The 24,725-nt window shown below is 39.4% G+C and overlaps 1 protein-coding gene across 11 annotated transcripts in view; it reads left to right on the plus strand.

The window, feature by feature from the left end:
- PLCB4 (phospholipase C beta 4) overlaps positions 1-24,725 on the plus strand; it is a 414,226-nt gene that overhangs the window by 322,017 nt on the left and 67,484 nt on the right. For all 11 annotated transcript variants that reach the window (XM_072736376.1, XM_072736375.1, XM_072736379.1 and 8 more), the window contains 9 exons: positions 439-547; positions 4,888-5,098; positions 6,120-6,213; positions 8,251-8,330; positions 8,903-8,987; positions 11,937-12,027; positions 13,949-14,044; positions 19,318-19,418; positions 23,572-23,607. In XM_072736376.1, coding sequence (XP_072592477.1) covers positions 439-547; positions 4,888-5,098; positions 6,120-6,213; positions 8,251-8,330; positions 8,903-8,987; positions 11,937-12,027; positions 13,949-14,044; positions 19,318-19,418; positions 23,572-23,607 — 903 coding nt within the window. The remainder of the gene's footprint in view (positions 1-438; positions 548-4,887; positions 5,099-6,119; positions 6,214-8,250; positions 8,331-8,902; positions 8,988-11,936; positions 12,028-13,948; positions 14,045-19,317; positions 19,419-23,571; positions 23,608-24,725) is intronic.

Raw genomic sequence — 24,725 nt, forward strand, 5'->3', positions numbered from 1 at the left:
GGGGTTTTTTTTTTTTTTTTTTTTGGTTTTTGGTTTTTGCTTTTGTTTTTCTTTTTTTTTTTTTTTCCCTCTGCCAAAGATTTTTTACCTTTTATAGATTTTTATGCCAAACTTCTCACCTATGGTATGGGAACTAGAAGACAGCACAATTGACATTGCACACCATTTTATGTATCCTTTAGCTTTTGGAGGGAAAAAAAAGTATATTCTGTATTCTCTCTCCAGTTCAGTGAGGGAAACCAACAAAGCACTCCCAAAGATGGACTCTTTTGAAGTATATTTTAGGGAGAAAGAGAGTAGGACAGTGAAATCCTATCTTTGTAACTATAAATGTGATCCTTTAAATATACTTTATTTTAGAAATTATGTACTTTAGTGATATATAATGCCCCAAGGGTGAGAAATGTCAACCTAAATGGGGTTATTTTCTCATCATAGCATCAGCGAGACCCTCGACTGAATGAAATTTTATTCCCATTTTATGATGCAAAAAGGGCAATGCAGATCATCGAGATGTATGAGCCTGATGAAGATTTGAAGAAAAAAGGTAATAAAATTGAAAAAAAGATAATTTTCTTTATTAATGAAAAAGCAAAGACTATATGCAACTTTCTTTGAACGTTCTTGGATTTTTAGTTAAAGGCATCTTTAATTGCTTTGGAGTTCCCTAGAGCCAGGGAGTTTTAATGGACTGTTTTTTTGTTTTGTTTTTCCTGTTCTAAGCTAGTATAAATTTTACCTTACATCAGAATTTGCCCATGTTGCCTGAGGTGGAATGTTAAATTTCCTGTATTATTAAACACATTATAATGATATTTTCCCCATTGTACTCTTATATTCAACCTTTACTATTGCATGATGCTCAAACTGCAAAAATGCCCAGTCTGTTTGCAATCTTCAAAGGAATTTCATGTCTTATAAAAGTTTGTGCCTTCTTTTTCTCCCCTTTGTTTTGCCAAGCAAATTTTAATACATGACCTGATGAGCCTTCCCATCATTGGACTTCTGTTATGGAATATAAATGCAACTGATAGGAAATTAAATAGGAATCAATATAGCGAGTTATTGGGGCTTCTGAACATTTGCCTCTTTCAGTGATATATTGGAAACAGTGTGCTGTCCATTCCAATATTTGACAATGGAAAGGCATGGAGAGGAAATTTCAGGTCAGTCTCAAAGCAGTGGGAGGCACCTGCAAAGGATGGGACAGGTGATGATGCTATAATTGGACAGGAAGTCCTGGGAAGAGATACCTGAGCTGCAGCCTCACCCTTGTGTCCCAGTAAAGAGTTGAAGGGAGGTTCAGGTTTGGGTTCTGTCTCTTCTATGTGCCCATGGGTATCATGGCCTCTAGTTTCTGATTTCTTTCTTTGTATCTCATTGAATGTGGCTGAGAGGTTTATATAATCTATGGACCCACATAAAACCTGTGTCTACATGTACTGGCCTGCCACACCACATGACCCATCCTTGATATTTTTCCAGGTCAAAAAGATGTTCAGTTACACTTCCTGCTAAGGCCCCAACTACCTACTTTCAGCAAGATTGCTTCCTTATTTATCTCTCTACAAATATTCTGAGTATTGTTATTTATTCCACATTGCATGGGATTAAAGTGAACAGAGGAGTGGCTTGATAGGTAATATAGTACTTTGCAGTATTTGATTTGATTCTTGTTGCCATCCTGTCACTGTGTGACCTTGGGCAAGGGACTATATTCCTGGGCCTCAGTTTCCTTGCTTGTAACACAGCAGAGTTCGTCTTTCAACTAGTATTTCGCTCCCCTGCGTTCATTTTATTAAGTTTATAGAGAGCTGACGGGTGCCAAACACTGTGCCCAGTGCTGGAGATTCAAAAGTAAGTAAGACAGTTGTGATCTGTTGAGGGACAATGCTCAGCAGTCCATTGGCAGTATGATAAATGTTATGACAGAGGTGTGTCTTTCATTATTTCTAAAGTCCTTCCAGTTCCTAAAGTCTATAAAATTACCTTGACACATCTAAAAATCATAGCTTCACCATTTCACAAATGACAGAAATTTCAAAGTCTGCCATTATCAAGTGGGGTGAGAATGTGGTGCAAAAGGCATTCCTATAAATTTCCGGGGTGGAGCTTAATCGGTACAACCAACCATCTTGATGAATATTTTGGCAATAATTGGAAAAGTGGAAAATATGCCTCTCCTGCAGCCCAGCCTTTTCACCTCCAGGTATGTACCCCAGAGAATCTCCTGTATTGTTCCCAGCTCTGGATGTCAGAGGAAGTGCACTCACCCAGGCCAGTGGCTTTAAATTTCTTCTACACACATGACTTTCAAATATTCCACTCCTAACCTCTAACTTCAACTATAGACCTGCAGTAGAACTCTCCACTTGAATACTGAATGGGCATTTCAAGTGTGTATGTACAGCATATTTTGATAATCCCTGACCCAGACCTGTTCCCTTCTCAGTGAGGAAAATGGTACCATTTTTCATCCAGATTTTCTTTCTTTATTTACTTTTTCTTAAGATTTTATTTATTTATTCATGAGAGACACAGAGAGAGAGGCAGAGACACAGGCAGAAGGAGAAGCAGGCTCCTCACAGGGAGCCTGATGAAGGACTCTATCCCTGGATTGGGACCACGCCCTGAGCTGAAGGCAGATGCTCAACTGCTGAGCCACCCACGCGTCCCTATTACCCAGATTTTCAAGCCAAAATTCTTGGAATCTTCCTTGGCTTGCTTCCATTCTTTCACATCATTTCTGATGCATCAGCAAAACCTACCAGATCTGTTCTCAGAATGAGTCCTGAATAAATCACTTTTCACCGTCTCTACCTTCATCACACTATCCAAGCCTACCTACATCATGTCTTCCTGGACAATGCCAATGACTTCTAACTAGTCTCCTTCTTTCTACTCAGTGCCTTACAGTTTATGCTCCATATAGCAGCCAGACTAAAGCTTTAAAAACTAATTCTAACCATGTTATTAGACCCTTCAGAACCTTCCAAAGGCTTCCCTACATACAGTACTTAGCAAAGACTTAAGTTCAACTGGTAGAGCTTTTGGCTTCCTCTCCAGCCTCATTTCTAGCTACTTCTCCCCTTGGTCACACACTCCTGTGTCAAGGACTTTGCATTTGCTGATCCATCTATCTGGGATGGCCTTCCCCAGATGTGCATATGGCACTCTCCCTACTCATGAATGTGACCGCCTGAGAAGGGCTTTTGCTGGCCATGTATCTAACACAGCATCCTGGTCATTCTTTATCGCCTTCATTCCCTGCTTTCTATTTCCTTCTAGCACTTTCATGATGTTACATTACACTTTTATTTATTTGCTAATTTATTTACTCTCTTTCCCATAATATGTTTCATGAAGGAAGGGCTTATCTGTTTCTTCCATCATGTCATCTGTCTCAGTGCCTTAAAAAGTATTTGCTTTTAGCATGGATGTGTGTGCCCAAGGAGATAGGTGCACAGATTTTTATTGTAGTATGTTTAGTTATAATTAGAAATTACCTAAATACACATCAACAGAATAATGAACAATAAATTGGTGTATTCATAGATGAACCCACTCTACATTCTGCAGTACTACTTACTACCACTATATGTTCTACTATATTCAGGGAAAAATAAATGAACAAGAGCTATTTATATTAACTGAATAAGTTCTAAGGAAATGTAAAAATAGCAAGTTGTGTATGCAAATAGTGGTATATCTTTTATAAAAGCTTTTATTTTTTTTTTATATAAAAGCTTTTAAATATTAATATTTACCTATTGTTTGGATAAGGACATGTGTAGTAGAGTTACAAAGCCATTTCGAGAATGTTAAATACAAAAAGTTAGGAAGTGGACGTCTACAAGGAAGTAGAAAGAGGGACTGCAAGAGAATGGAGGGTGGGAACACAGGGTGCTGCAAAGACATCTGTAGTTATGTATTCCTCTAAAAAATGTAAAGCAAATAAGGTAAAATATTACAAAGCTGTGGTTTAGGTCCTGAGTTATTTATTATGCTATCATCTGTACTTTTTAAAATAAGTTTTAAATCAGTTCATAACTTGCAAATGCTTAAATAAAAACAGAAACCTGAGGTGGTCGATGGTTGACAGGGTAGGAGATGTAGAAATAATTGATCATTTCCCCTGAGAAGACCACAAGGGACCTGCCCTACTAGAAAGGGCTCTTGGGGCCATATTTCAATGACTACTGAATATTCTTCTCACAGTCCCATATCCTGTTTCATAGATAAAATAGGAGAAATGAATTGTTTAAACCCAGCATGGCTGCTAACTCCTTCTCCATTCCAGTGAGAACGATAGCACCCTACAGTTGTGTTTTCCTCTTGAGCCCAACACAGGGCTCAAACTCATGACACAGAGATCAAGACCTGACCTGAGATCAAGAGTTGGATGCTTAACCAACTGAGCCACCCAGACTCCCCTGTTTTCCACTTTTTAAAGAGCCCCTCTCGTCTATATTCTTCTTTGTCATTTCAGTCCTGGAAAGCAAGTGTGGCCAGTATTTCTCCCCATTTGAGAGAAGAGAAGGTTGAGACCCCAGAACATAAGGAGTGAGTGGTAGAAGCAGAACCGACAAAGGTTCCCTTGATCCCTGGTCACCACAGCTCCTGGAGTTGTGCTTCTGAGCTTAGGGAATCATGGGCTTCAGCCATCCTACTTAAGAAAGGTGGTGCTCTGCTTTCTTGTGGAATGCATTAGGTTACTTAGAATGTGCAGCTCTGTTGTTTTGTTCAAGTTCTGAAGGATGAAGGTCTTTGGGGAAGAGACTGAGAAGTAGTCTTTACTTTGATGAAGCTGCCTCAACTTTCATGAAGAAAATGTGAGTTGTGTATTTCCAGAGCCACATGTCTACTAACTGCTCTTTTTCCCCCTAGGCCTCATATCAAGTGATGGGTTTTGCAGATATCTGATGTCAGATGAAAATGCCCCAGTCTTCCTGGATCGTTTAGAACTTTACCAAGAAATGGACCACCCTCTGGCCCACTACTTCATCAGTTCTTCACATAACACCTATCTCACTGGCCGACAGTTTGGTGGGAAATCTTCAGTAGAAATGTACAGACAGGTTCTCCTGGCTGGTTGCAGGTCAGAAACTCAGGACAGCTTTTATTTATTTTTTTATTTTTTTAAATTTTTGTATATGATGCCCTTCAATTTAATTGGCTTTTCTCTAAAAGAAACAGGAAGTAGTATTCAGAATGAAAAGGACATTTGTCTTCTTTAATTGATTATACTGGTCATGTAACCTTTGAAAAAGAACAGAAGATCTCTGCCCCAGAAAGTTCTAGAATCCTCCTAAGGACCAAAAGACATTTTTTACTATACATTTTTAGATATCCCCCCTCTAAATTACAAAAAAAAAAAAATGTTTTTAAGAAGTTAAAATCTCTTAAAGTGCTAAGTCTCTTAGTGATCTGAAGCATTGGCAAATGTGGCTCTACTTAATGTTAAAAGTTCTAAAATGTCATTCTCTGAGAATAAAGATTATTGAAAATGGTTTTCTTGTGAAAAATAAGAAATGTAGCTACATGATATTTTTTCTTGGTTGTCAATAACCAGTACCTTATTTTTTAATAACTATTTTTTGTGTATGGAGAGACTCTAAAGAAATGACATCACTACTTCTGTCTCTGAATACTTGACACAATGAGAACATTTTCTTTTATGGTCAAAGTAACATCATTTCACCTAACAAAGTTTTATCTGTCTGTCTATTTATTTATTTATTTATTTATTCACCTAACAAAATTTTAAAACTTATTCTTTAACATCATCAAACCCAACCCATATTCAGATGTTACCAGTTGCCCCCAGATTTCCTTCATTGTAGCTTTGTCATGACTGGAATTTCATTCAGAACCTCACTGGTTGTTATATCTCTTAAGTCTGTCTTTATCTCTGACAGTCCCTTTTTGATGACATCAACATGGTAAAGAATATAATATGATTTTAACTTGCATACTCCATGAAATAATCATGTTATTTAATCCATGTTCTGTTTCTGTAAAAAAAGAACAACAACTTATTTTGGTATCTCTTCTTTTAATTTGCACATACACTATTTTATTGTAAGGGGTTCAATATTGCAATTTCACTGTGTGCCTAGATGTGTTGAACTTGACTGTTGGGACGGAAAAGGTGAAGACCAAGAACCAATAATAACTCATGGAAAAGCTATGTGTACAGATATCCTTTTTAAGGTAAGTTCAAAATAGCCATAGTCTTTTTCTGAACTATTGTAGAGATAGATGAAGTGGAGAAAACAAATTATTCATTTTCTGAAAGTCAAGAAACATGTTTTTTCCACTTATAATAGCACCATCTTTTTTTAACTCTGCTGCTTTCAAATGGTGACAGTGCTATATAATGAGGTTTCTCTGCCAGACTCCCCCTGACTCTTAAGACTGTTTAGAAACAATCTTTTGTTTTCATGCTCAATGTACACTATTTCTGAAGGACTTCAAATTGGCATAAAAAGATAAATAGAATACAGAAAATAAAATAGATTATTAATAGCACCCGTAAGAGTAAGAAGCTAAGTTTAGTGAGGTTAGAGTTTATGAATGCTCTATAAGAAGTCCTATAAACTGTCAAGCCATGCCATAAATGGGCTCCAAACTTTCTAGAATTCAGCACAAGGAGGGAGGAAATACGATGATTCACAAGATTTATAAAATAGAAATAGGGCCTTTGGTCCAAAGAAGCATAGTTATTTGCAGTCCTGGTGCTAGAGAGAAGACTTTTCCCCAAGGATCCTCAAAGAGAGGCATCTACAGTTTTATAAACAGGCATTTCAAGTAATGGCCTTTTGGTGATCTTTATGTAGTTTGGAGGTTGGTTTCTTACAATGCTCTTCACTATGCTCCAATGATATCCTGCCAAAAGACAAGTCAAAAAATGAAATTCTGCGGTTGGACAATATTCAGATACATCTGTCTCTGTCAGTTTGGTGTAATTTAGAATAGTTATTGCAACATCTAAAGCAATTGTTCTGCCTACATGTGGAAAATCACCAGAGGTATTTGTAAAAACAGATGCCTAGGCCCTATACCCATAACACTCCATGCGTACCATTTCTCTTAGCCAGATGTTAGTGAATTTTGAGTAGCAATAATTCAAGATTATGTTCCCTGAGAAAGAATTGCACTCCCTGAGCAGTATCAAGAGTATTAAAGTGGGAAGCCATGAGTTTGCACAGCCAACCAAGCTGACAGGAAAGGTTGATGTCCTCTTTAGAGAATTAAGGAGACTAATAAGGAAGTTTACCTGAAACGAAGGCCAAGTCCTCTCAGCCTGGAGGTGAACAAAGGAGAACCCATGAACAGAGCAAAAATTTCTCTCCAGGAGTATTTCTTGGTCAGCTCAAGTGGACAGTCAAGGTCTCAGGCATTTTCACCTGGGAAGAAACTTTAAGCAAGAATAATTAAAGGACCACCTTAGCCATGAAAGTGCTCACTAAAATACTCTAGGATTATCTAACCCAAGGCATAATTGTTTCAAATGGAATTCCCTAGATGACTATTGTAAAATGTTTTTCCATTTAATTGAATGGTGGCATTTTCCCTGTGGTTAACTATAAGCCAGTAAGAATTTGGGGATTTTTACCAAATATGCTCCAGTTTTAGAAACATTGGTTTGAAATCATGCTTTCTAAAGCGAAGCAGAGAGCAAGGCCAGCTGTCTGAGGGAAGGACATTCTCAACTCAATCAAAGGTTGTTTCAAATGGCCAAGCTTTTGGTTCAGAGAGGGACATCCAGAACACCTCCTGTTTGACCTCACATGTTGCTTGATCAAGGAGAAACCCCTCTCTGGTTACCTCCCATCCTCAAGATTCATCAGGCTAATAAGAGACAATAATTCAGTTTCATCAAATTAATGAAAATAGCCAAAACTTCACCTGCTCTTGAACAAGAAAGATGAGCTTTGAACCTGTCTTACCAGGTAATGGAGCAAGGAGCCAGCATGCCATTTAGATGAAATTTCTTGTCAGTTAATAGCACCATAATTTTGGAGAAGTCCGAGATAGCTTTGAAAAAAAAAAATTGTCATCAACCATTAACTGCACTTGAGTCCAGCCACAGGGGGACTCCACCTGTAAAAGTATCAAGGTGAATGGCTTCTCCAAGTCTTAATTGCCAGAATTCACTTTCTGAAATTAATAGTCTTGGAATGGCTTCAGGTGGCTTAATTTGTTTTTTTTTCTCTTTTCTCTCATTAACACTTTTTATCTTTAAAGGATGTTATTCAAGCCATCAAGGAAACTGCATTTGTCACATCCGAATATCCTGTAATTCTCTCCTTTGAAAATCACTGCAGGTATAATGATGTGTTCTAACTCTAAGTAGCTACTATTCATTCCCCACTGGTGCTGTACATCTTTTTAAATAGCTGAATAGTTTTGGGAAATGGCAAGGACACTTGGTCTTACACAAAAAAGAAAGGGGAAAAAAATCCCAAATCACTACCCCCTCTCACCTCCAAAAAAAAAAAAAAAGAAAAGGAAAAAAAACAAGTCCTCTTTATATGTATTAGAGATGATTCCTCTAAACAAAAGGTGAGGGATCAAGATACCTTGCTTGAAGTTCCACTGAGTTGGAAGATATGGCAGTAGATTTGAAATCAGACTTGATGAGCTTGAGAGCCATTTTTTTAGAGCCATTTTTATTCTGTTTACCAGCTCTTAATTTGGGGGGCAAAATATACTTTTTACCATACCAGTTAAAGTCTGTGGTATGTAACAGCATCTCGCTTAGTTAGCATCCAGGGGACAAGTGTAGATTTTACAGAGTGGGAGTTTTTAATCACCTAGGAATGGATGTTTCTTATTCTTGGACAGTTAATGGATGTTTGAATTTACAAATGCCAGTTCTCTCTCTCTCTTTCTCCAGCAAATATCAACAGTACAAGATGTCCAAATATTGTGAAGATCTATTTGGGGATCTCCTGTTGAAACAAGCACTTGAATCACATCCAGTATGTATTTTTAGCAAACCATATTTCTAACCTGAATGGATTTGTTTTGAAATTCATTTCTAAAGGGTCAAGTAGTGCTAGAGGACTAAAGACCTTCATATTTATTTAAATTCATTGGTATGGAAAGCTTTTGTGCTTCAGACAGATGTGTAGAGAAAGACATAAAATAAACATCTGGTTCAGTTTAATTTGGAAGGTCTTGAGGTCTTGATTTTTGAGATCTCTGTCCTAAAATTTTATAAAATGCCCACTGGCCAAGAGTCTATATTCAGCAGTTGTTCTCAACTTGGTTGCATGATAGAATCATCTAGCATCTTTAAAAAACCTTTGCCAGGGCCCCACTTAGAGATTGAGTTAATTGTTCTGGGTAAGGCCTGAGTGTGGTGTTTTTTAAAAAGCCCTCCAGGTGAATTAAATGTGTACATAGGGTTAGCACCCATAGGATCCCATTGCTGTGAGAAGTCCCCTAAATTGAAGTCACAAGAGTCTTGAGTTCAAGCTCCGAAGTCCCAACAAAACAAATATTTGGTGGGGAGTGGCGCCTGGGTGGCTCAGTGGGTTGAGTAGACCCTGATTCTTGGTTTTGGCTCAGGTTGTGATCTTGGGGTTGTGAGACTGAGGACCCTATCAAGCTCTGTGCTCAGTGCAGAGTTGGCTTGAGATTCTATCCCCCTCCTTCTCCCTTCCCCTCTGCACCTCCCTGTGCTTGTGCACACACCCACTCACTCTTTCTAAAAGAAATAAATAAAATCTTTAAAAATACTCAAAAAATGTTATACATACATTTTTTGTGCTTCATTTTTACACCTGTTAATTGCTTCATAAAGCAAAGAACTTCTAACCTGTGGCCCATAGATAGGCTTTGTGAGGTCTGTGACCTCATTCTCATTGCGTACAATTTTTTTTGGCATATAATTATTCCAGAGAGTTCATCACGTTTTTGCAAGGATCCATAACCTCCAAGCTGTAAAGATCCACCATCACAAGATGATATGAGTAGTAAGAGAGCTCATGGGATTAAGTATAAAGTACTCTGTGGTAGTAAAAACAAAAACAAACAAAACTGGGGAAAAAATTAGGGCACAAGGATATTTGCATCCTTTGCACCCACTCTCTGTCTTTAGCCTGCAGAGGCCATGCCACACGCTCCCTGCCCCTGTCTGCGCAGTACTCCCTGTTCTCCCTGCACCTGGCCTGACATTCTGCTGCTGGCACCTGCAGCTTTCCCTGTGAGGGGAGGTGCTCTGGTCACTGGAGCCTGCTCTGCCCATATGTGAAAGACAGGCCAGAAGTGCCAGAGAACTGACATCCCCTCCCCGCTGCTGGCTCCCTCACTCCTCAGGAGGCCCGGCACCAACACACATGTCCTGCCCAGGCAGCCAGGCTCCCCAGCAGGACCACATGCCGGCCCCCTGGGTGATAACTTGCCTGATAACACCCCCTTGGGGTTGGCTGCTTGCCTTCTTTTTCTCACTTTCCCACCCCCGATGGACATTTCTGACGCTGCTGCCCAAATAAACCCCGGGTATATTCACATTCTTAGACACTGATTCTGAGGGAATCCAAACTAAGAAATGGGGTCCTGGTTTTGTCTTTTTGTTTTTGGTTTTGTTTAAAATTTTATTTATTTATTTATGAGAGACACAGAGAGGTAGAGACACAGGCAGAGGGAGAAGCAGACTCCTTGCAAGGAGGCTGATGCGGATCTAGATCCCAGGACCTTGGGATCACAACCTGAGCCAAAGGCAGATAGATGCTCAACCACTGAGCCACCCAGGTGCCTGGCCCTGGTTTTTGTTTGTTTGTTTGTTTTTAATTTTATTTTTGTTTTACCTAGGCCCTCTGTTTACTTTTCTGATTGGGTTAAGGTGCTTGTGCTTGCTTCTGTGGAAAGATGGCTGTATTCTTTATAGAGTGATACACACATACATGAAAAGTGTTGTGGGGGGTGTAGGTAGATCCACGTGGCAGTAAGACCTCCCTGAAGTGCAAAGCTTTCAGTCTTAAGGGGGGGCAGTTGGGGAGACACATAACGCAAAGGTAAAACCATCGCTTCAAAACAAGATGGCCTGTGACCTATTGAAAACTTACTAGAGATATCCAGATTCAAGAGAGATCACTGGGGAATGGAGCAGTTACAGAAGGCTTCAGAAGGAAGCAGAATTTTGGCAAAGAGCTTTGTTTGAGGCAACACAGACCTAGGAATGCATGGTGCCTTCCATGTAATAAGTGGTATAAAGTTTACTTTTGAAAAAGTGAATGGGTGCATGGAAGAAATGGATGAGTGGAAGGGTGGGTAGGTGTGTACTTGAAGGCGTGGGGAATGGGTGACCAGATACAGCACAGTTGTATGAGTCGGAGGTGATAGAAGAAAGGACGCTGCCTTTGCAGACATAAATCCAAGCAGACAAAACCACAGTAGGGATCAGGTTTCAGTAATTGACCACTCACCTTCTTGATTCTCTTACTGAAACTACAAAACCATAATCCCAAGCATGGGGGTTATATCAGCCTGCTGAGCAAACAGGCTTCCTAATACAGCCCGACGCATGGGAGGATCAGAGGAGCACTGGCCTCCTGCCTGGGAAAGCAGTTCTGACCCCAGCTATCATGATGATCTCTTGTACTTTACCTGATACATAAGCAGAGCAAGACCTGAAGTTGAGCAGGAGCCCCTTCCCCCAGCAGCAGCACCCCACATCAGACCCAGCTCCCGCTGGGGAAAGTGGAGTGCCTCTGCTTGTCCCTGGGAGACTGTGGGTGTCAAGTTTACAGTCTAAGGTGAAGTTGCATGGAGTAGGCTGATTGGGGTCGGGGAATGACAACATAAAACTGCGGACTGCCACCTAGTGGATGCTGGGCTGTGTAACAGGCCTCCTCGCTCACCCTGGGCTGGGAATGAAACTGGACAAGCACATCATTAATTCAGCCTTTTCTGTTTATCTCTAGCTTGAACCAGGCAGGCCCTTACCATCCCCCAATGACCTCAAAAGAAAAATACTCATCAAAAATAAACGGCTGAAACCTGAGGTTGAAAAAAGTAAGTCAAAGACACACACCAGTGATGAAGCATACACTCATTGTGTGTGTGGACAATTAAGCAGTCTAGAGTGAAATCTATTTTAAAACCACTGATTTGGGAGACAAAGGGAACATAGAAGTATTGTGTATACTTTTCAGAGCTAAGGGGCCACATTGACATTTAAGTGTAGGTTCCTGCATTGAGAAAGCATATTCATATATTCATAAGGATGCAGGATTTGGAATGATCCCAAGGCAAGATGAGAAGAAAGTGGAAGAGGAATTTTAGAATTTATCAAGATAGAAGGAACTAGCGTCTTATCATTTGACATGCTCTAAAGTCCTCTTAATGGCTTTCCCTTTGCAGTTTGCCTCTGTGAGATATACATAACTAGGGGTCCTGGGTGAATATGTGAATGTGTCTATGTGTGGAAAGAGAGAAATGATTTTATATAGCTATCTCCCCTATATTCTCCTTGGAGATGGTCTTTGAAAATATTTTCTTTCAGCCAGTCTCTTAATTCAGTGAATTGGTAGCATTCAATATTGGTATGATTGCATTGTGTTTTTACAAAACCTAGGTATTCTAGATTTTAAATTATAGAAATTATCCTTTATTACAAAAACAATAATACCATGGTAAGATGAAAACAAAGAAAAATAAAAGAAAATAATAAAACAGCACTGAATTTTACACAGAGATACAAGTACTATAGATACATGTTTAAACATAACACATTTTTATAAAACTGGGATCATGTAAAATATACTGATTTTTATTACCTTTAATTCAACCAATGGAGTGTATTTACACTCCTACTAAAGTTACTATATACTAACTTTACTGATAATGTACAAAACACTATGCAGAATTTATGTGAGATATGCTACCGTTTAACCAGTCCCAAATTGATGGGTTTTCATTACTGTAAAAACAACAATAAACATGTGTCATTGTTCATTTTGTACATTTACACAGCTTCTCCTAGTTGGTGCAATTGGAGTTGGTTGGCCAAAGCACATACACAGTTTATATTGTGATACATCTTGTTATATTGTCTTTCAGAAAAATCATACCAATTTACACTCTCACCAAAATGTATGAGAATGCTAGTTATATTCTTACTGCTGGCTCTTGGCCATCTTGTATGAATGTGTGCCTGACTGGTGGAAGGAAAATGAGACTTTAGTTTTTTTGATATTTATGTTTTTGGTAACTAGTTTCTTTACGTATCATTATTTATAATGTGCTTCTATATGTTTTCCCATTTTCAAAATTATTTCATCTGTCTTGCTGACTTACAAGAACTTTTTATACAGGAGGATAATAGTCTCAAGTCTATAAGTTGCAGATATTTTTCCTGAAGTTTTGTCACATCTCCTGTGTGCATGTCCCTTTTCTGTCATTTTAACATCATTATTCTCCAAACCATGGGCCTTTGTCACCAAGCCTTATATTCTCCTCAGTAACTGAGCCTTCATCTCAGGCTTAGGACCAGAACTTTTGGGCATTTCACCCATGCTCGCCCGTAGTTCTTCATCAAGTGTAGACAGTGTGGTGGTTGCGCATCATGTAAGAAGTCTGGCCAGCAGGTCCAGGTGAGACAGTAGCTGGGTGAGGAATGTAGCCAGTAGGAACCTAGGCGATACATTCCCTTCTCAGTGGTGATCTGAGGACTCAGGCTTTGCAGGTGATCTAGCATCTGTCACCATCTCCTTCCTGTTTTTTTTTAAATTTTTTTATTGGAGTTCAATTTGCCAACATATAGCATAACACCCAGTGCTCATCCTGCCAAGTGCCCCCCCTCAGTGCCCATCACCCAGTCACCCCAACCCCCCGCCAACCCCCCCTTCCACCACCCCTTGTTCATTTCCCAGAGTTAGGTGTCTCTCATGTTTTGTCACCCTCACTGATATTTCCTGTTTGTTTTGAATAACAGAACAGCTCGAGGCTTTGAAAAGCATGATGGAAGCTGGAGAATCTGCTGCCCCAGTTAGCATCCTAGAGGATGATAATGAAGAAGAAATAGAAAGTGGTGAGTTGGTTTTCTTTTAATTTACATGTCACAAAAACTACTTTTTAAAACAAAGTTGATTTAAGTACTCTTTATACCCACCATGGGGCTTGAACTCATGAGCCCGAGATCAAGAGTCACATGCTCTTCCAACTGAACCAGCCAGGCACCCCACAAAAATACTTTCTAAAATAAGAAAAACATGAATTTATCTTCATGGATCCTTTTATATAATGTGATGGTTTAATTCTTAATAGTCAAGTGTGTATCCATGCACCAGACGTTTAATCTTTGGGTATTTTTTGGTATTTTTTCAAATGTTCCTTCCAGTTTACCTGGGCACTAGATTTTTGTGGCTTAGTCATCTCCCTTCCTGTTGTGCATTCAGCTGCTCAGCAAAAATTCAGAGCCAGAGAATCCTTGCTATAAAAGGCAAGGGATTGGAATAAAAATAGCATTTTGCAATCTCTTCCTATAAACAGAAACATAAACTTCAGTGTTTTAATTATAATAGTAGTAAGGCAAGTTACAAGGAAAGTAACTTGAGTAGGGACCCAGTATTAAATTTTCAAATTCTTTCAAATAACCAGCTCACCAGAATTACCAATATAAGTAGATAATTTTAGAAAAGGCAGCCTTGCTTATAATATTTGAGTATTTACTACTAGCTTCTATTTTATTTGAGCCATATAGCCACAGCTATATGTTTGGTTTTAAATGAGTCATTTGAAAGGTTTGCAGTGTTTTTAGAAAATTATTTTTCCATTATGTGGTATGAAAATTGATTAGCACAATGACTTGGCCTTACATTGTGTGCCTATTGGTTGGGCAGTGCCTTGGATTTATGTAGTGGTTTGGGGCCAAATAATTTTGAAATACTTACAGAAACACTCTTCGCTTATTTTATGAACATCTGAAATATATGAGTAGATTTTAGGAAAGATTGATACTATAAGTGAAAACCTGAAAGCTGTGAGAATTAACTAAGCTCAATAATAAGGATGGCTTAATAAAGATATCTTACTATGGAACAGACTTCACAGTGATGGTGTGTGTTGCATGTCCAAACCAGGGGTTCAACTCTACTCCCAGGAAAACAGACATAATGATGCATTTTCATATGTCATATATGGCAGTGAGTGTCTAGGAGGGCAAAGATATCTGGAATTATTTAATTGATGACTATTAAAATTATCTATTGCTTTGTAACAACAACCCCCCAAATCTAAAGACTTAAAATAACACTTTATTACTTTCTCTCATAGTTCTGGGGGGCATCTGTGCTCACGCTAGTGCTTCTCCCTTAAGTTTCTTAGGCATTTGTAGGCAGATGACATCTGGAGCTAGAGTCATCCGAAGGTTTGGTTGGGCTGGTTGTCCAAGATGGCCCACTCCTGTGGCTGGCAGTTGTTTTGGGGAACTCAAGCAACGTCTGAAGACCAGAGCACCCCATGTGTTCTTTCCATGTGGTTTGGGCTTTTCATAGCATGGTGGCCAAGTTTCTAGATGGAGCACCCTGAGAGCCAGTGTTCCAAGAGTCAAAAAGTGGAAGCTGCTAAACTATTTCAAATGTATATTATTTATATTTCATGTGAAATTAAATAGATATTTTCCACGAAAAAAAAAAAAAAAGAAAACTATGCCCAGAACTGGCCTATTATCATTGCATATATATTTTGTTCATCAAAGCAAAATTAAGGCCCGCCCAGTTTCGAGGGGGTGGTTAAGTGGCAAGATCACATTCTAGAATGGATATTCTTGCAACTGTCTTTGGAAAATGCTATCAAACCTGATGCCTATTACATTTATTTAATATTTTTTTGCAAATAATAAACCTAAACATGATTTAAGAGTAAAATATTGAGGGGACACCTGGGTGGCTCAGTGGTTTGGCGCCTGCCTTTGGCCCAGGGCATGATCCTAGAGTCCCGGGATCGAGTCCCACATCGGTCTCCCTGCATGGAGCCTGCTTCTCCCTCTGCCTGTGTCTCTGTCTCTGTCTCTGTCTCTCTCTCTCTCTGTGTCTCTCATGAATAAATAAAATCTTTAAAAAAAGAAGTAAAATATTGAAAGGAATGTTATTTGAAAAAGTCAAGAAAATAGTTCTAAAAATTTGAAAAGATGAATGTTATGTAAAATCAGTTCCTTAACTCCAGTTATGTTTTATAGATGGTAGTCAGGAACCTTTAAGACATTACTAGATCCTACAATCCAGTAAAACAAACTGAAGAATAATGGAATAAATTAACAAGGAAAATAAAAATAATATGAATGTCAACCACCGTTGTTGTACCAGCTGTGAATGTAGCAGTTTACATCACTGCCTTATCTAATCTTTGTTCTACCCAATTAAATAGGTACCATTACATGCAGTCTTTGGATAAGGAAGCTGAAGCTTAGGGAGGTAATGCAGTCACATGACCCTACAGCTAGTGAGCAGTGGTACTAAGATTCAATCCCAGAATTGCCTGACTTCAGGTTCAAGACCTTTTGTACCTTACAGTCCTGCCCTTCTAATATACAGGAATATGAAGAGAACACTAATATGCAAAATTGTTTAAAAAAAATTTTAGAGGAAAAAATGTGACTGATGGAGGTCAAAAGTGTGAAATTTCCTGAACACACAGTAATGAAAAATGAGGGTCAGTATGATTCCATTTATCATTCCTTCAGGGTACTTTCCCACCTTTTATGTTCAGTATTCCTACAAAATATTTGGCTTTGGTGGCTCCCATGTTATTCAGTGTGAACAGAAATAATCATGTGGGATAGCATACATATAGAAAATTAGCTGCGAGGGCAAAATCATCCACTTGAATTTCTCTTTAAGGGTATACAGGTTTCTGCTACACCAGTTATACATGATGCTTAGGTTCCCTCAGTGATGCCTGGCTTAATTCTGATCAACCAGTTGGCTGTAATTACCCTAGTGTCACAGTATGATCCTATGTACATGAATGGCTAGAGTCTCTAATTTAAATACTCCAACACAGCAGGCAAGAGGAAACCAAGCATAGCTCAAAAGGGTAGCCCTGCCTGGAGGCTGTAGGAAATAGCAAAGGCCCTTAGTCAATGAAAGTGTGTGCCCATTCATTAGGCAGGATTTCTCTTCAGAAGGACACATGGCTTCCAGGACTGTGTGACAAACATAGGGAATGCCAAAACTGCATGTGGTTGTGGTTATGTCTGTGCATCCTTGCACAATCAAGAGATGGTAACATTCATTCATACAACTCTTTTTCTTTTTAAAATTTATTATTTCAAGAGAGGGGGCAGGGAGGGAAGAGCAGAGGGAGAGGGACAAGCAGACTTCTGGCTGAGTGTGAAGCCCAATGTGGGGCTTGATCTTAGGGCCCCAAGATCATGACCTGAGCCTAAACAAAGAGTCGGATGCTTAACAGACTGAGCCAGCCAGGTGCCTCTCCTCATACTTTTTAAAATATCAAGTCTTTATGATTTGTTTGGGACACATTCCTTGACTTCAAGTAGTTTATACCTGGCTGGCCAGGTTAGACTAAGAGATATATGAAATGAAAATCTGATAGTAATAGTAGGAAGTTTCAAAATCTTGGTTATACACTGTGGGTCATAGAAATCCAGTAGTCATGGAATCTCGGTGTCATGCTAAGAATCTAGAGAAATCTAGGTCCATACTTACTCTGTGACCTCAGATTTGTAAATCATATCTCTGAATCTGTCTCCTTATCTCTAGATTTTTTAAAAGACTTATTCCAGCTCCATAAATCTTTTTTTTTTCCTGCCAAAGGCCGATATGACCTGCTCTTTTCTCTTTGTAATCCTCTGCCTCCACTCATCCACTCATCAGAATACCAGTTCCAAAATGGGAGGGTGTCTGTCAGTCTTGCCTCAGTTTTTTCCACATCTGGAATAACACTTTGCAAAAAAGCAATCCCTTAAGAAGTTCCAAATCTAAGATACCATCAGTTGGAAGACTAAGAAAGAAAGATGCTGCTTCCTATTCGCTGTAAAATACCATTGATTGAAAAACGTGTTACAATACCAGAAATTTTAATATGTGAAAAAAAATGCATCTGAGAACTGATGAAATAGCTTTTCATTGATTCTTGTTCTTGAGTTCTTTGCACATTTTAAACAAGCTTAAAAAAAAATCTCCAGGGACGCCTAGGTGGTTCAGTGATTGAGTGTCTGCCTTTGGCTCAGGACGTGATCCCAGGTTCCTGGGATCGAGTCCTACATCAGGCTCCCTGAGAGGAACCTGCTTTTCCTTCTGCCTATGTCTCGGCCTCTCTGTGTGTGTCTCTCATGAATAAATAAAATCTTAAAAAAAAAATCTCCAATTCTTATGGGTCTTCTTCCTACTCTTGGGAGTCTATACTCAGAAATTATTTCACTATTTTTCCAGGAGGAGTCCCTCATGCTCTGTGTGGTTACAGTGCTGGCCTTGTCCTGAGCCCTGTGGGTTTCTCCTAATGCTGGAAAGCTTGGGGGAAAAATCCCTAACCTGGGAGCTTTTTCAGAATGAGGATCGTGGGAATCTAGATCTCACACCAGCATGTGGTTCATTTTTCTGTGGATGATTCTTTTTCCACTGACAGCCTTGGGAGGACAGAGTTCTTGTCACTTTCTGGACTGGTGGACTGAGTGCTTCTCTGCCTCATTTCTCAGCTTAGGCCATGCTCCTGGGGCATCAGCTTTATTTAGCACCCACTTCCAGCCTCCCAGTTAGCATAAGCCCAAGGAATGATTCTAGTCTGTTAAACCTAAGCCAGCTTTGACAGGAGGTTTACAGGTGTAGTACAGTCCTTCCAAGTTCTTTCTCTTTTATGTCACAACACACCCAGCTGCAAGTCACTATATCCATAATATTCAAATAAACAGTCTGTTTTTAGAAATTATCAAGTGTATTTTCCTTTTCTTATATCTTCCTTGGTTTTCCCTAAGTCCCAGGGAAGATCAGAACACCCTTTGTAAGTCATAGATATTCCTGAGTGCTTGAGACTTTAATTTTTACAGTTAGTGTAATGGGATGGAAATAATCATTCACTTAAGAAAAATGCAGTAAGCATCATGCATGCCCATGGCAAATATCATGCTGGACGTGAGAGAAATAACAGCTAATGAGATGTGCTCCTTGGCCTTGAATAGGTAAGAGTTTAGTGAGAGTTTTATTTGAATAAATTTGCATATTTAAATATTCCCACTTTTCATGTAACTTCTTTGGAAGAGTTTACACTCCACCCAAGGTTATGAAGAAGATCTGACTGACTGGCAGTAATTTAGTTTCATGGGTTTTCCTTTTGTCTTTCACACAGCTGACCAAGAGGAGGAAGCTCACCCTGAATACAAATTTGGAAATGAACTTTCTGCTGATGACTTGGGTCACAAGGAGGCTGTTGCAAATAGTGTCAAGAAGGTCAGAGGCTTGGTGCCCCTCTTTTTCATGACTGTCAAGAAGAGGTAGCAGCTATTAGTTGTGAAATTTTTAAAATGTGACATCCACAAGAAAATAAAGTAGCCTATAATTGCCCTTCTACATTGGGTGACCAGGATCAATATCTTAATGCAAGATATGTACGATATTGTTAGGACATTGAGTTGCTCATTAGCCATGCCCAGTATTGACCACCACCTATTTAGTATCCTTTAAGTAATATCATTTATTGCATTATAATTGATGAACAGGGAGACAACAACAACAGCCTGGTGACAAAGGTTAACATGTTGAAGTCATTAGCAAAATGGCCTACCTGAGCATCCCAAGCAAGCCCCTCATTAGAAAACCAGTCCTACAAGTTAGATATCTCCTCTCCCTCCTAATGTAGAATAAACATGAAAGTATTTCCATCCATCTGACTATTCATCCATGAAAAATAATTGTTATATACCTGCTAGGGGCTAGGCATAGTCTAGGCCATAACAACCCAGAAAGGTCAAAACACGATTGGTTTCTGCTCTCATGGAGCTTATAGTCTGATGGGAGTTTATTTTTTTTAATAATAAATTTATTTTTTATTGGTGTTCAATTTGCCAACATACAGAATAACACCCAGTGCTCATCCCGTCAAGTGCCCCCCTCAGTGCCCGTCACCCATTCACCCCCACCCCCCGCCTTCCTCCCCTTCCACCACCCCTAGTTCGTTTCCCAGAGTTAGGAGTCTTCATGTACTGTCTTCCTTTCTGTTATTTCCTACCCATTTCTTCTCCCTTCCCTTCTATTCCCTTTCACTATTATTTATATTCCCCAAATGAATGAGACCATATAATGTTTGTCCTTCTCCGATGGGAGTTTATCAGAAGGGAATAGGAAACAGACAACAAACCACTGATTATGTAATTACAATTTGTGATAAGTACTATCATGAAACTAAAAATGAGTGCTAAAATAGAGAGTAGCAAGGTTGAGGGAATAGGGAAACCAGAACCACAAAGGTAAAGAGGAACCAGCCTTGCACAGAAGTAGAGGAAGGGCCCCATTTTTCTGATAAGACAATTGAGACACTAAATAGAGTGGATCCAGTGAGGGGCAGAGGGGAACAAGATGAGATCATACAAGCCAGTAGGAACTAGATGAGGCAAGATTCGGGAGCTACTATGAGAAACTCAAATGGTAATTTAAATAGAATCTGAAGCCACTGAAAATGTTTAAAGAGGGCAGTGCAGCCTGATAGGAGTTCTTCAGAAACCACTACAGTTACTGTATGGAGACTAGTTAGAAGGGAGAAAGAGTGGACACAGGAAGAGGAGGTAGACCAGGCTGTTGCACTCAGCCAGACCCCTAAGGCTTAAACCAGACAGTAGAGACAGGACTGAGTGGATACAAGGTCTACTGAGGAAAAACAAAAAACTTGCTGATGGACTGAATGTGGGCAATGAGGGGGAGAGAGGAAGCAAGATGACTCTCTGAGTCTGAGGAGCAGGGTGGACACTGGGGAAGACTTAAAGAGAAAGAACTCAGTGTTTCAAGTGGGGCGAGATCTTGGAGGTCTGTGAGACACTCCAGGGGCAGTGCCACCTAGGTGCCTGTAGCATTGACCCCGGTGCTGTGTTCCATTTCCTGCCTGTGTTACCTCAGGTAAGTTACCAAAGTTCCCAGCTCCTGGATTTTCTCAGCTGCAAAATGAAGATGATAACACCTATTTCATTGGCCTGTTGTGAAAAGTTGATGGGTTTAGGGCATGTAAAGAGCTTCCCGTGGTGCGTAGCACGCAGTCATTCCCATGAAGGCATTCATTATTGCCGCTATATTATCATTTTCATCTTCACCATTGTTCTTAGCATTGTCAACTCCTATATCTAGAACTAGTGAAGAGGTGTGGCTGGAGGGAGAACTGAGAGTTCAGGAGATAGGATTTGAAGCCATGGAAATAAATGAGATGATCCATGGGAAGAGGCAGAGAAGATAAGCCAGAGAAGAAAAGTAAGGTATGGCCTGAGAAGTAGGAGGGAAATCAATGAGATCAAGAAAGCCAAGAGAACAGAGAAAGGTAAGAAGAGAAGAGAGAGGAGGTTTTCTTCCCCTCCAGATTAATTGAAATATAATTGACACATAACATTGTGTAAGTTAAAAGTGTACATGTGATGAGTTGATACCTGTATGCACTTTGAAATGATTGTCACAATAAGGTTAGTGAACATATCTATCGCTTCACATTATTGTGTGTGTGTGTGGTAAGAACATTTAAGATCTGTTCTCTTAGTAACTTTCAAATATACAAGAAAGGACAGCCTGGGCGGCTCAACGGTTTAGCGCCTGCCTTTAGCCCAGGGTGTGATCCTGGAGACCCGGTATCGAGTCCCACGTCGGGCTCCCTGCATGGAGCCTGCTTCTCCCTCTGCCTGTGTCTCTGCCTCCCTCTCTCTGTGTCTCTCATGAGTAAATAAACAAAATCTTTAAAAATATATATATACAAGAAAATGTTGTTAACTATAGCCACCATGCTGTTTGTTAGATCCGCAGAACAAACTACTCTTGTAACTAGAATTTTGTCCCCTTTGACCGACATCTCCTCATTTCTTCCACCTCCTAGCCCCTGGTAAAGTAGTTGGTTTTTGACTACTGTTGATTAATTCATTACGAAGACTCAAAGTATCTATTTAATATGGAGTCATTGGTGACCTTGAAAAGAGAAGGTTTTTTTTTTTTAAATTAATTAATTAATTTAATAATAAATTTACTTTTTATTGGTGTTCAATTTGCCAACATACAGAATAACACCCAGTGCTCATCCCGTCAAGTGCCCCCCTCGGTGCCCGTCACCCATTCACCCCCACCCCCCACCCACCTCCCCTTCCACCACCCCTAGTTCGTTTCCCAGAGTTAGGAGTCTTCATGTTCTGTCTCCCTTTCTGATATTTCCTACCCATTTCTTCTCCCTTCCCTTCTATTCCCTTTCACTATTATTTATATTCCCCAAATGAATGAGAACATATAATGTTTGTTTGCCAACATAGTGTATAACACCTAGTGCTCATCACATTACGTGCCCTCCTTACTGCCCATTACCCAGTTACCCATCCCCCCACCTACCTCCCCTTCTGCACCCATTTGTTTCCCAGAATTAGGAGTCTTTCATGGTTTGTCTTCCTCTCTAATTTTTCCCTATTCAGTTTCCCCTCCTTTCTTTATGGTCCCTTTCACTACTGAAAAGAGAAGTTTCAATGATGTGGTGGACGCCACTGAAGCAGATGTGAATAAGTAGAGACTATATTTTTTGAGAAGTTTTGCTGTAAAGGGAAGTGAGGTACAGGCTGGTGGCTAACAGCAACCTGAGGAGTCAAGGGAGTGTTATTTGCAGAACGAATGAATCTGGAGTGTGTTTGCAAACTCTTGGAAATGGTGCCATAGAAAGAGAGAGATTAGTCTTGCAAGAGAGAGAAGGAATATAACTGCCTTTGAGTTCCCTGAGAAGGTGAGGGTAGATGGTATCATGGTGATATGAAGGTGTGGTCTTTGATGGGAGCAGGGTTATTTAATCATTGAAGATGGTGGGTGAAAATGCAGGTAGGTGCTTATTTGGTAGTAGGAAAATGGGAAAGTGTTTAAAGAGCAAAAAAGCCAAAGGAACATTTTGATTACACCCTCCCTCTTCTGATAGGGAGTATTGCCACTACTTTGAGATTCTTAGATGCCTACTAAGACTCAGTGCCTACCTTGATGGTACTTTAACCACATAAAGCCTTTATCAGTACCCACACAAGTGTTGAATTAACCATTCGTACTTGCCGCCCTTTACATATCAGGAGAAATTGCCACATCAAATTATTTCCTAAACTCCATGACTAAATAATTTAGCTAATATAAGGAAACCTCTAAATAGACAAATACTACAAACAAAGGAGGGAAATACTATTAAGATTTGTTTTTCTAGTATGTAAAACAGGCTGTTGTATCTTTCCAGTACTTATTTTGCCGATGGCTTTATGTCATCAATAGTTTTCCAGCTTCACAAATAAATAGAATAATAAGCTTACATATGTTTATTTAAATATTTACATATGTATGACTAGTAAATTTGGAATTTTGCCCTTTAGAGAAGTAAACAAATAATTATCTTTCTCTAATTTAGGCGTCGGATGACCTTGAACATGAAATCAACAAAAAGGTAAGAAAATAATTTCCTTGTGCAATTTTTTTATTACAAAATACTGTATGTGGCCCTCTAATACTGAACAGTTTGTACTAAATATGGTCAACTCTATCTCCCACTCCCTGCCTCATGCCATGGAATGTCAAGGTTACTGTTTATAATATTTAGATGCTTAATGCATCTAACTATGACAGTCTTCAAAAGAAAGAATTATTCACAGTGATGAAATGATTAATTCCTGATAAAAATCACAAAACTAGGGCAGGTGAATAGGATGATTTTCCTCAAAACAAGTGTTTAGTGCAGTCAGGCACTTAGTTGGCATTAGAGATTTCATTCCTATAGGAGCACATAATCATCAACACATTGAATTTGAAATTAAAAGTGACCTACTAGGTCATCAGATGTTCTAGCATACTAGAAAGATGATCTTGTTTCTGACTACACTGGCATTTATTTTATTTTATTTTATTTTATTTTATTTTATTTTATTTTATTAAAGATTTTATTTATTTATTAGAGACACAGAGAGAGAGACAGACGGACAGACAGACAGGCAGAGGGAGAAGCAGGCTCCATGCAGGGAGCCCGATGTGGGACTCAATCCCCAGTCTCCAGGATCATGCCCTGGGCCGAAGGTGGCGCTAAACCGCTAAGCCACCGGGACTGCCCTACACTTGCATTTTATAGGATCATTGGTTAATTTTGCACTGCATACATTCTAGGACTTTTATTTGATGTTAATAGATATCGACTTTATTATAAGTAAAGTTACATTTTTAGTTTCTTTTGTCCTCTTGGACATTCTTCATGATACCACAGTGGTTTGTTTTATTGAGTAAATGTGAACGGTTTATTACAATAGCAAGACTGGTGGCAATCACAGAAATTTGCCTTGTAATTTGATTCCCATACTTCAGAGCTTCAGAACATTATGTCTGGCTGTCTGTGGGGCCCTATCTTATTTGGAGTGAGACCCTATATTCTTACTGTCTAAATAGTAAGTTTGGAATAGTAATGGTAAGTCTGATCTCAATCCCTCCCATGATGTTCATGAACTTCTCTTCTAGAATTTCATAAAGTATTGAGGTCAACAAAGCAGACGTTGATGTTTAGTCCCTGCTATGTATTAA

This window comes from Vulpes vulpes, chromosome 14, assembly GCF_048418805.1.
Source record: "Vulpes vulpes isolate BD-2025 chromosome 14, VulVul3, whole genome shotgun sequence".
NCBI classification, from domain to species: Eukaryota; Metazoa; Chordata; class Mammalia; order Carnivora; family Canidae; genus Vulpes; species Vulpes vulpes.